Source organism: Neodiprion pinetum, unplaced genomic scaffold, assembly GCF_021155775.2.
Source record: "Neodiprion pinetum isolate iyNeoPine1 unplaced genomic scaffold, iyNeoPine1.2 ptg000098l, whole genome shotgun sequence".
NCBI lineage: Eukaryota > Metazoa > Arthropoda > Insecta > Hymenoptera > Diprionidae > Neodiprion > Neodiprion pinetum.
The window spans coordinates 7501-20000 of record NW_027184496.1 but is presented as its reverse complement, the minus strand read 5'-3'; the positions used below and the strand labels follow the sequence as shown (position 1 = coordinate 20000).

The 12500-nt window shown below is 19.2% G+C and overlaps 3 protein-coding genes and 3 pseudogenes across 3 annotated transcripts in view; 3 read left to right on the top strand and 3 right to left on the bottom strand.

The window, feature by feature from the left end:
• Positions 1 to 6083, bottom strand: part of LOC124224127 (NADH-ubiquinone oxidoreductase chain 5-like) — a 6508-nt gene extending 425 nt beyond the window's left edge. The window contains 2 exon segments of the mRNA XM_069138052.1: positions 1 to 5554; positions 6070 to 6083. The exon segment at positions 1 to 5554 is cut by the window's left edge and continues 425 nt beyond it. Coding sequence (XP_068994153.1) covers positions 4336 to 5554; positions 6070 to 6083 — 1233 coding nt within the window. The 3' untranslated portion in view covers positions 1 to 4335.
• LOC124224123 (cytochrome c oxidase subunit 2-like) lies at positions 517 to 2172 on the top strand. Its single transcript, XM_046636541.2, is given in 1 exon segment — positions 517 to 2172. A coding segment is annotated over 1 exon segment (660 nt). The 3' UTR covers positions 1177 to 2172.
• On the top strand, positions 2172 to 2979 carry LOC138191355 (cytochrome c oxidase subunit 3-like; annotated as a pseudogene).
• A 1865-nt stretch (positions 6084 to 7948) lies between the features above and the next one.
• Positions 7949 to 10863, top strand: LOC124224116 (cytochrome b-like). Its single transcript, XM_046636533.2, is given in 1 exon segment — positions 7949 to 10863. A coding segment is annotated over 1 exon segment (816 nt). The 5' UTR covers positions 7949 to 7976; the 3' UTR covers positions 8793 to 10863.
• LOC138191351 (NADH-ubiquinone oxidoreductase chain 1-like) lies at positions 8295 to 10233 on the bottom strand (annotated as a pseudogene).
• Positions 10237 to 12500, bottom strand: part of LOC124224112 (NADH-ubiquinone oxidoreductase chain 2-like) — a 3557-nt pseudogene continuing 1293 nt past the window's right edge.

Here is a 12500-nt window from a genome sequence, read left to right as displayed (position 1 = left end):
TATCCTACATGATACATATTATGTTGTAGCACATTTTCATTATGTTTTATCTATAGGGGCAGTATTTGGAATTATAGCAGGATTTATTTACTGATATCCATTATTTACTGGGATAACATTAAATATAAAATGACTAAAAATTCAATTTACTATTATATTTTTAGGAGTAAACATAACATTTTTTCCCCAACATTTTTTAGGCCTAAATGGAATACCACGACGTTACTCTGATTATCCAGATGCATTTACAATATGAAATATTATTTCAACAATTGGATCAATTATTTCTTTTATTAGAGTATTATACCTAATTTTTATTATTTGAGAAAGAATGTCAACTCAACGACAAATTATATTCATAGAAATTACAAATTCATCTATTGAATGAAAACAAAAATTTCCCCCTTCAGATCATAGATATGAAGAAGTTCCAAAAATAACGAAAAAATTCTATTATGGCAGAAAAATGCATTGGATTTAAACCCCATAAATAAAGTTTTAAACTTTTTTTAGAAAATGATAACCTGATCAAGAATAAATTTTCAAAATGCTAATTCACCTATTATAGAACAATTAATCTTTTTTCATGACTATACTATAATTATCTTAATCTTAATTACTATATCAATTTTATATTTAATATTAACTATAATATTAAATAAATTTACTAATAAAAACCTTTTAAACAAACAAAATATTGAAATTATTTGAACAATAACTCCTTCAATATTATTAATCTTTATTGCTATGCCATCAATTCATCTCCTATACTTAACAGATGAAATTAATAAACCCCTAATTACAATTAAAACAATTGGGCATCAATGATACTGAAGATACGAATACTCAGACTTCAAAAATATCGAATTTGACTCTTATATAAACAAATCAATTAATAAAAATTCTTTCCGTTTATTAGATGTAGATAATAATACAATTATTCCATTAAATGCACAAATTCGTATAATTGTTAGATCAAATGATGTAATTCACTCTTGAACAATCCCTAGTCTAGGGAAAAAAATTGATGCAATTCCAGGACGATTAAATCAAATTAGGTTATTAATTAAACGACCAGGGTTAATATTTGGACAATGTTCAGAAATTTGTGGGGCTAATCATAGATTCATACCAATTGTTATAGAAAGAATTCCAATAAATTTTTTTTTAAAATGAATTAATTCATTTTAATTCATTAAGTGGCTGAAAAGCAAGCAATGATCTCTTAAATCATTTTATAATATATTAGCAAATATTCTTAATGAAAAGAATTAATTTATTAAAATAATAGTTAGTCAAACTATAAATATTAGAAAATTCTAATATTCTTTTATTCCACAAATATATCCTATAAATTGATTATTTTTATTCACAATTTTTACTATTCTTTTTTCTACAATTATTATTATAGCATATTTTAGAAAAAAGAATTTTTTTAAAAAAAAATTCGATAAATTTTTTAAGAAAAAAAAATTTGGTTTCTGAAAATGATAATAAATTTATTTTCAATTTTCGATCCAACTTCAACTTTTTTCCCTAACCTAAACTTAAATTGATCAAGAACATTAATTGGGACATTCCTATTTCCATCAACAACTTTTTGACTAATTATATCACGAAAAAATATTTTATGATGAAAATTAATATATATAATTCATTCAGAAGTAAAAATTTTATTAGGTAATTTTAAAATTAATAGAACATTAATTTTTTCATCTTTATTTTTATTTATTTTATTTAATAATTTTATAGGTCTTTTCCCTTATATTTTTACTAGAACTAGACATTTATCAAATAGAATTACATTATCATTATCTTTATGGTTAAGACTTATACTATTTGGATGATTAAAAAATATAAATCATATATTTACTCATCTTGTTCCTCAAAACACACCAAATGCATTAATACCTTTTATAGTTTTAATTGAATCAATCAGAAATTTAATTCGTCCCTTAACACTTGCGGTACGATTAACGGCAAATATTATTGCAGGCCATTTACTAATAACCTTATTAAGAAGAATCGGAACAAAAATTAATATATTATCATCATCTCTTTTAGTAGTTAGACAAATTTCTTTACTAATTTTAGAATTCGCTGTTTCAATTATTCAAGCTTATGTTTTTATAGTACTAATAACTCTATACTCTAGAGAAGTAAACTAAATAATGTCAAATAAAAATATACCCTTTCCTCAACACCCATTTCATTTGGTTAATTACAGGCCATGACCTTTATTAGGATCATTAGCTGTAATAATTATACTTTTAGGTTCAATTAAATGGTTCAATTTCAAATTAAAAAATATATTAATATTAGGGATTCTAATCACCATTTTAATTATAATTCAATGATGACGAGACATCATTCGAGAAAGAACCTATCAAGGGTTACATACATCAAATGTAATAATAGGAATAAAATTAGGAATAATTTTATTCATTGTTTCGGAAATTTTTTTCTTTTTATCTTTCTTTTGAGCTTTTTTTCATAGATCCCTCTCACCTTCAATTGAAATTGGTAGAATATGACCCCCTAAAAATATTACACCATTTAACCCTTATGATATTCCTTTATTAAATACAATTATTTTAGTTTCTTCAGGGGCTACAATTACATGAGCCCACCATAGATTAATAAATAACATAAAAAAAGAAACACTAAAAAGAATATTATTAACAATCATCTTAGGTATTACTTTCTCAATCTTACAATGGTATGAATATTTAGAAGCACCATTCACAATAGCAGATTCAATTTATGGATCAACTTTCTTTATTGCTACAGGATTCCATGGAATTCATGTATTAATTGGTACAACATTTATTATAATTAACTTATTTCGAGTGTATTTAAATCATTATTCTAATTTTCATCACTTTGGATTTGAAGCAGCTGCATGATACTGACATTTTGTAGATGTAATTTGACTCTTCCTTTATATTTCTATTTACTGATGAAGAACATACTAATATATTTATATAATATAACTTTAAGTATAATTGATTTCCAATCAATAAGTCTAACAAAATTTAGTATAAATAATTAAATTAATATTTAATACCTTAATAATAATTATAATAATTACTATTATTATATTAACTGTTTCAATAATCTTATCAAAAAAAACATTTTATGAATTAGAAAAAAATTCACCATTTGAGTGTGGTTTTGATCCAAAAGGATACCCACGTATATCATTTTCTATTCGTTTTTTTTTAATTGCAGTTATTTTTTTAATTTTCGATGTAGAAGTAACGTTAATATTACCAATAATTATAACCTTAACAATTTCGAATATAAAAATTTGACTATTTATAGTATCATACTTTATTTTAATTTTATTATTAGGATTATACTATGAATGAAAATTTGGGGCACTAAACTGAATTTAAACCTACAAAGTTGAAATAAAATTTATATTCAGTTTCGACCTGAAATTATAGTTATTTATTAATAACTCTACTTTATAGGATAATAGTTAAATATAACATTTGATCTGCATTCAAAAATTATTAATATCAATTAATTTATCTTAAATAATTTATATTAAATTAATTGAAGCCAAAAAGAGGCTTATTATTGTTAATAATAAAAATGAATAAAAATTCCAATTAAATAGAAATATAAATAAAAAAGCTTCTAACTTTTTATTAAATGATTAAAATTCATTTATATTTCTAATTTATATAGTTTATAAAAACATTACATTTTCATTGTAAAAATAAATTATTTAATTTTATAAATTAAATGTTTAAAGATTTAAATAAATCATCATATTATCTTCAATAATATACTTTAAATTTTAAGCTATTTAAACATTTATATTATAAAAAAGTAATAAAAAAATAAAAAGGCAAATAATAAAAATAAATTTAAAACATTATTAAAATAAAAAATTAATAAATCTATAAATATATATAAATTTTTTATAAAAATTATAATTATTCTTCTTTTATAAAATTCTAATCAATTTTGATTAAAATTTAATGTTAGTTCTTTGTTTATAAATATAATATTTTTAATTAAACCATAAGTAGAAATAACAGGTAAAAACCATATTGTTCTAAAAAATATATTTAAAAAATAAAACTTTAACTTAAACATTTTAACATTTAAATAATAAATAAAAAATCCAAATAATATGCCTAAAAAAATAATTAAAATTGGTAAAATTTTTATATAAAAAGGCAAAATAATGGTATATCTATAAGGAAAAATTAATCAACTAAATATAGAACCCCCTAAAATTACTATCAATATTATAAAATATATTGAATTATTTATATAAACATCATAATCATTTAAATAATTTAATCTAATTATATTATATCAACCTAATATTGAGAAATAAATCAAACGAAAAGTATAAGAAACTGTTAAAAAAGTTGAAATAAAAAAAATAAATATAATAAATATATTATAATTTAATATTAAAATTATTTCTAAAATTATATCCTTAGAATAAAACCCAGCTAAAAAAGGAAATCCACATAAAGATAAATTAGAAAAATGAAAACAAATAGAAGTAAAAGGTATTTGATTAAATATTGAACCTAATAAACGAATATCCTGAAAATTATTCAATCCATGAATAAAAACTCCTGAACATATAAATAATAATGCTTTAAAAAATGCATGTATTAAAAGATGAAAAAAAGCTAAAAACTTAAATCCTAAAAATAAAATTCTTATTATTAAACCTAATTGACTTAGAGTTGATAAAGCAATAATTTTTTTTAAATCAAATTCAAAATTTGCGTTTAACCCAGACATAAATATAGTTAATCTAGATAATAATAAAAATATAATAATAAAATTCTCTCTATTAAATAAATTTTCAAATCGGATTAATAAATAAACCCCTGCCGTTACTAAAGTAGAAGAATGGACTAATGAAGATACAGGGGTAGGAGCAGCTATTGCTGCAGGAAGTCAAGAAGAAAAAGGAATTTGAGCACTTTTAGTAAATGAAGCAATCAAAATTATTAAAGTAATTACTATTATAAAAGAATTATATTTTAAAACATCTACATAAAAATAAAAATTCCAACCCCCAAAATTTATTATTCAAGAAATTGATAATAATAAAAAAATATCACCAATACGGTTAGAAATAACAGTTAACATACCAGCATTAAAAGACTTAACATTTTGATAATAAATTACTAAACAATAAGAAATCAAACCTAACCCATCCCAACCTAATAAAATACTAATTAAATTTGGACTAACAATTATTAATATTATTGATACAACAAATAAAATTACCAATATAATAAATCGATTCAAATTTAAATCATTTATTATATAAGAATTTCTATATAAAATTACCAAAGAAGAAATAAATAAAACTGTTCTTATAAAAATTAATGATATCCAATCAAATAAAAATGTTATTACTACACAAGAAGAATTAATTTCAATTAAATTATATTCAACAAAATAAACTAAATCATATAATAAAAAATAAATACTTAATATAAATAAAAATATTCTAATAAAAAAAATTATAATAAAACTAAATAAACAAATATTTAATATAAAAATAATTTAAAAACTAAATTTAATTTTCTTTGACACCACAAATCAATATTTTAAATAAACTATTTAAATTAATTTATATTCAAACAATAAAAGATTCTCTATTTAAAATAATTAAATTTAAAGGAATTCAATGTAATATTAATAAAATATACTCACGAACATTACCTTGAGAAAATGAATAAAAAAAATAATTTATTTTACCATGTTGAGTAAAAGAATATAAATATAATGTATAACAAGCTCTAAAAAAAGATAAAAAAATGACTAATAAAAAAATTATTTTACTTCATATAATTAATCTATTGATTAATATAATTTCACCTATTAAATTTAAAGAAGGGGGAGCTGCTATATTTGAAGAACATAATAAAAATCATCATAAACATATTCTAGGCATATAATTTATTAAACCCTTATTAATAAATAATCTCCGACTTCTTAAACGTTCATAAATAATATTTACTAAACAAAATAAACCTGAAGAACATAAACCATGAGAAATTATTAACAAATAAGAACCATAAATTCCTCATCTTATTAAAGTTAATAGCCCAGATAATATTATTATTATATGGGCAATTGAAGAATAAGCAATTAAAGATTTTAAATCAACTTGAAATATTCTAATTAAACTAATATAAATTCCTCCTATTATTCTCAAAACAATCAAATAAACATTAAAAAAAGTACCCATATTAATTAAATATATATAAACCCGTAATAAACCATACCCCCCTAACTTCAATATAATAGCAGCTAAAATTATTGACCCACAAACAGGAGCTTCTACATGAGCTTTAGGTAATCATAAATGTATAAAAAAAATAGGTAACTTTACTAAAAAAGCAAAAATTAAAAATACATATAAATAAAAAGTATAAACTTGAATTAAATTTTCCACAGAAAAAATATAATTTAAATTTTTAAATTCAAAAAATAAATAAATAATTCTTAATAATAAAGGTAAAGAAGCAAATAAAGTATAAAATAATAAATGAATCCCTGCTTGAACCCGATCCAATTGATTACCTCAACCTAAAATTAAACAAAAGGTGGGAATTAATCTACATTCAAAAAAAAGATAAAATAAAAATAAATTATTTACAGTAAACGTTAAAAATAAAAATAAAATTAAAAAAAATATCAATAAAATAAAATAATTTAAATAAATTTTTAATTCATAAATAAAATACCTTGATATAATTATTAATGCTCCAATTCATAAAGTTAATAAAACTAAACCAAAAGATAAATTATCACACCCCAAAAAAATATTTATACTCTTAAATTCAAATCTATAATTTCCAGAAAATATAAAAAGAAACCTTAAAAAAAATAAATTAAACTGAAAAAATCAAAAATTATTTTTAGAAACTATAATTAAAAATAATAAATAAAAATAAAACTTTATCATTAAAAAATATTTAAAACTTGAAAATAATCATTACCATGTAAACGAATTATATAAATTAAAATAGATAAACCCAAAACTCCTTCACAAACTCTAAAAATTAAAAAAATTATAATAAAATACATCTCTAATATATATATATTTAAAAATAAAATTAATATTAAATATAAAATTAAAATAATAAATTCAATTCTTAATAAAATTATCAATAAATGAAACCGGTTTAATCTTAAACTTAAAAATCTAACTAAAAATAGAAAATAAACAAAATAATAAAAATCTATTAAAATAATAAATTATATATATATATATATATATATATAAATTCAAAAAAAAGAAAAAATTTTCCTATCATTAATCTCCAAAATTAATATTTTAATAAACTATTTTTTGAAATTTTAATATAAATATAAGTTTTAATAGTTTATTTAAAATATTGATTTTGTAAATCAAAGAAAAAATTTTTTTTTTAAAACTAATTAATATAAATTTATTTTAATTAATTAATTATAAAAATTTTCATACTACTTATATTAATTAATACTATAATAATATATTTAACAAAAACCCCATTTACAATAGGATTAATTTTACTAATCCAAACATCTTTAATTTCTGTAACATCAGGAATATTAAATATAAGATTTTGATACTCATATATAATTTTTTTAATTTTTTTAGGAAGATTATTAATTATTTTCATTTATGTATCAAGATTAATCTCAAACGTAAAATTTCTTTTTAATAAATGAATAATAGTAAACATTATAATAATTATTTTAATATTCATATTAATAATTAATTATAATAAAATAAATTTTACGTTTGAAGATACAATAAAATTATCTAATATTGATTTAAATAAAAATATATTAACTAAAATATCATTAAACAAATTATTTAATAAACCAAATTTTATTATTTCTTTTATAATAATAAACTATTTATTTATTACACTAATTATTGTTGTAAAAATTTCTAATATCAATTTAGGATCTTTACGAAAAACTTTTTAATGTTACCTTTACGTTTAAAAAATAGTTTATTAAAAATTATAAATGGGTCCTTAGTAGATTTACCAACACCATCAAATATTACAACGATATGAAATTTTGGTTCATTATTAGGATTATGCTTAGTAACCCAACTAATTACAGGAATTTTTTTAGCTATACATTATACACCTAATATTCAAATAGCATTTGATAGAATTATCCATATTTATCGAGATATTAATAATGGTTGAATAATCAAAAATTTACATGCAAATGGGGCTTCTATATTTTTTATCTGTATATACCTACATATTGGGCGGGGAATATTTTTTGGATCATTTAATTTTAAACCAACTTGAATTACAGGTACAACAATATTATTATTAACTATAGCCGCCGCATTCTTAGGGTACGTATTACCTTGAGGACAAATATCTTTTTGAGGGGCTACTGTAATTACTAATCTTCTCTCAGCAATCCCATATTTAGGAGAATTCCTAGTACAATGATTATGAGGAGGATTTTCTATTAATAATGCTACACTAACACGATTTTTCACTCTTCATTTTATTATTCCTTTTATTATTATTATAATAACAATTATTCATTTAATATTTCTGCATAATACAGGATCAAGAAATCCTTTAGGAACTAATAGAGATATTGACAAAATGCCATTTCAACCTTATTTTTTATTAAAAGACATTGTAGGATTTATTTTAATATACTTTATCTTAATTTATATTATTTTAATAAACCCTAATATATTAGGAGACCCTGATAATTTTAACCCTGCTAATCCTATAATTACCCCCCCTCATATTAAACCTGAATGATATTTTTTATTTGCGTATGCAATCCTACGATCTATCCCTAATAAATTAGGGGGGGTAATTCTTCTTCTAATGTCTATTTTAGTATTATTAATCATACCTTTTTATAAAATAATAAATTTCAAAGGATTAAATTTTTATCCATTTAGACAATTTCTATTTTGAATATTTATTAGAATTGTATTAATACTAACATGAATTGGAATAAGACCTGTAGAAAATCCATTTATTATTGTTGGACAAATTTTAACATTAATATACTTCTTTTATTTTTTAATTTATCCTACACTAACAAAAATGTGAGATATTTTATTAAATTAAATTAAACCAACAAATCAATGAACTTGAATAAGTTTATGTCTTGAAAACATAATATAAAAGTTTTAAATCTTTTATTGATTTAAACTTAAATGATTAAATTTAATATAATTTATAATAAAAAACAATAAAATATAAACTTTAAACCTATAAATAAAATTAAATAATTTAATGAAACAGGTAAAATTTTTTTTCAAGCTATTATCATTAATTTATCATAACGTAAACGAGGCAAAGTCCCTCGAATCAAAATAAATAAAAATCTAATAAAAATAATTATTAAATAAAAAATTAAATTATATAAATCACCACCTAAAAATATCAAAACAAATAATATACTTATAAATAAAATTCTTGAATATTCAGATAAAAAAATTAATGAAAATCCCACACCTCTATACTCAATATTAAACCCAGAAACCAATTCAGACTCCCCCTCAGAAAAATCAAAAGGTGTTCGATTTGTTTCAGCTAAACAAATAATAAATCAAACTAAATTTAAAGGAAAAGTTAAAAAAATAAATCAAATAAATTCTTGATATAAACCAAATAAAATTATAGAATAACCTTCAATTAAAAATAAAATTGATAAAATCACCATAACTAAACTAACTTCATAAGAAATTGTTTGAGCAACAGTACGTAATATCCCCAAAAAAGAATATTTAGAATTTGAAGATCATGCAGAAATCATGATAGGATACACTCCAATACCTAAACAACATAAAAAAAACACTAAACTAAAATCAAATGAATAAAAATTAGTAACATAGGGCATTGTTATTCAACAAATCAATATTAATATTAATATAATTAAAGGGGATAAAAAATAAGGAAGAAAATTTGATATTAAAGGAATAGAAAACTCCTTAGAAAATAATTTAATAGCATCAGAAAATGGCTGTAAAATCCCAACAATTCTAACTTTATTAGGCCCTTTACGAATTTGAATTAAACCTAAAACTTTACGCTCTAAAAGAGTTAAAAATGCTACACTAACTAATACTATAACAAGTAAAATTAATCTTCTTAAAAAAACTATAATTAATTCATTAATATAAATTACTAATTGTATAATAAAATATACATAAATAAATTCTAAATTTATTACATTAATCTGCCAAAATAGTTAACAAATTTAATAAAATTCATTTTAAATAAAATTATAATAATTCAAAATTATGGTCCTCTCGTACTAAAAATTTTTAATAAAATTAAGGATAGAAACCAACCTGGCTTAAACCGGTTTGAACTCAGATCATGTAAAATTTTAAAGGTCGAACAGACCTAAATTTTTAAGCTTCTACACCCAAAATAAATTTTAATCCAACATCGAGGTCGCAATTTTTTATGTCAATAAGAACTTTAAAAAAAATAACGCTGTTATCCCTAAGGTAATTTAATCTAATAATCTAAAATATAGGATCAAAAATTCATTAATTAATGTAAAACAAAATAAAAAGTTTATTAAATTTAACTATCACCCCAACAAAATAATCATATTTATTTCATAAAAATAAATTAATTAATAAAATAAATTTAATTATAAAACTCTATAGGGTCTTCTCGTCCTCTAATAAAATTTAAGCTTTTTAACTCAAAAATTAAATTCAATAATTAATAATTATAAGACAGTCTTAATCACGTCAAATCATTCATTCCAGTCCTAAATTAAAGAACAAATTATTATGCTACCTTTGCACAGTTAGAATACTGCGGCTATTTAAAATTTTCACTGAGCAGATTAGACTTTTTATGTTTTATCAAAAAGACATGTTTTTGTTAAACAGGCGAATTAATTTTTTGCCGAATTCCTTATAATTAACTTTCATATAAATTTGTATTTATAAATAATTATAATATTTACTAATTTAATCATCATTTAAATTAAATAATTATTAATTAAATTATTTTAATAAAAAATTAAATTAAAAATAAAATTTATATATATATATATATATATATAATTTATAAAATTATTACAATTTTCAAATTAAAACTAATTCTAAGCCTAAAATATAATTATATAATTTAAAATTAATTATAAAATTAAGAATTAAAGCTAATCCCTTAAAACTTTTATATCAAAAATAATTATTTTTATTAATTAAAATAATTAATTAATGATATTTAAATTAAATTTATTTATCAAAAAACTAGATAACTTAAAAAACGAAAAACATTTCATTTCTATTTAAAAATTAAAAATAATTATTAAACATTAAAAATAATTTAAAATTAAATAGATCTTTTCAATTCGAGAAAAATATTAATTTATATTATTTTTTTAATTAACCCTGATACACAAGGTACAATAAATAAAATATACTTTTTTAAAAATTCTATTTTTAAAAATATTTCAAATTTCTATCAATATACAATTAAACTATAATTTAAATTATTTTTTCTTTTAACAATACTAAAATTATAAATTTAATAAAAATATTTTTATTAATAAAAAAAATTTTAAATATAAAAAATATAATTTATTAATTTCAAATTAAGTTGAATTAAACAACTATTTAATTTATTGTAAATAAAAAAATCTTTCTAAGTAATTTGAATTCTAAATACACTTTCCAGTATATTTACTTTGTTACGACTTATCCCATTTTTTAATGAGAGTGACGGGCGATTTGTACATATTTAATTCTTAATTCAAATAAATATAATTTTAAATTTTACTATTAAGTCCAATTTTAAATAAATATTTCAATTTAATATCCAAAAATAAAATTTTTATTGTAATTCATTTAAACTTTAATATAAGCTACATCTTGATCTGAAATAAAATTTTTGTAAAATTTAATGAAAATTAATAATTTTAAAAAAATATTCTGTTAACGAAAATAAATAAACTCAATCAATTAAAGTAAGATTTATCGCGGATTATCGTTTAATAAACAAATTCCCCTAATTAGTTTTAAATACAGCCAATTTTTTTAATTTTAAAGAACATAACTATTAATTATTAAAATATAATATTAACATCTAAAATAATAGGGTATCTAATCCTAGTTTAAATCTTAGATTTCATAAAATAATATATATATATATATATATATATATATATAATCAAAGAATTTTATTTCACCATAAAATTATTTTTAATTAAATATAAATAAATTAATACAATTTATTAATTAAAAATATTAATTTGTATAAAACGTTTAACCGCTACTGCTGGCACAATTTTTTTGTCTATACTTTTATATTATTTATAATTCTAAATTTCTTTAATTATTAAAATTAAATGCTGCAAAAAATATTTCTAATTGATTAAAAAAATACATGCAAAAAAATAATAATACTAATATAAAAACCAAAATCAAACTTTAATAAAAATAAATAAAAATTATAATATATATATATATATATATATATATATATATA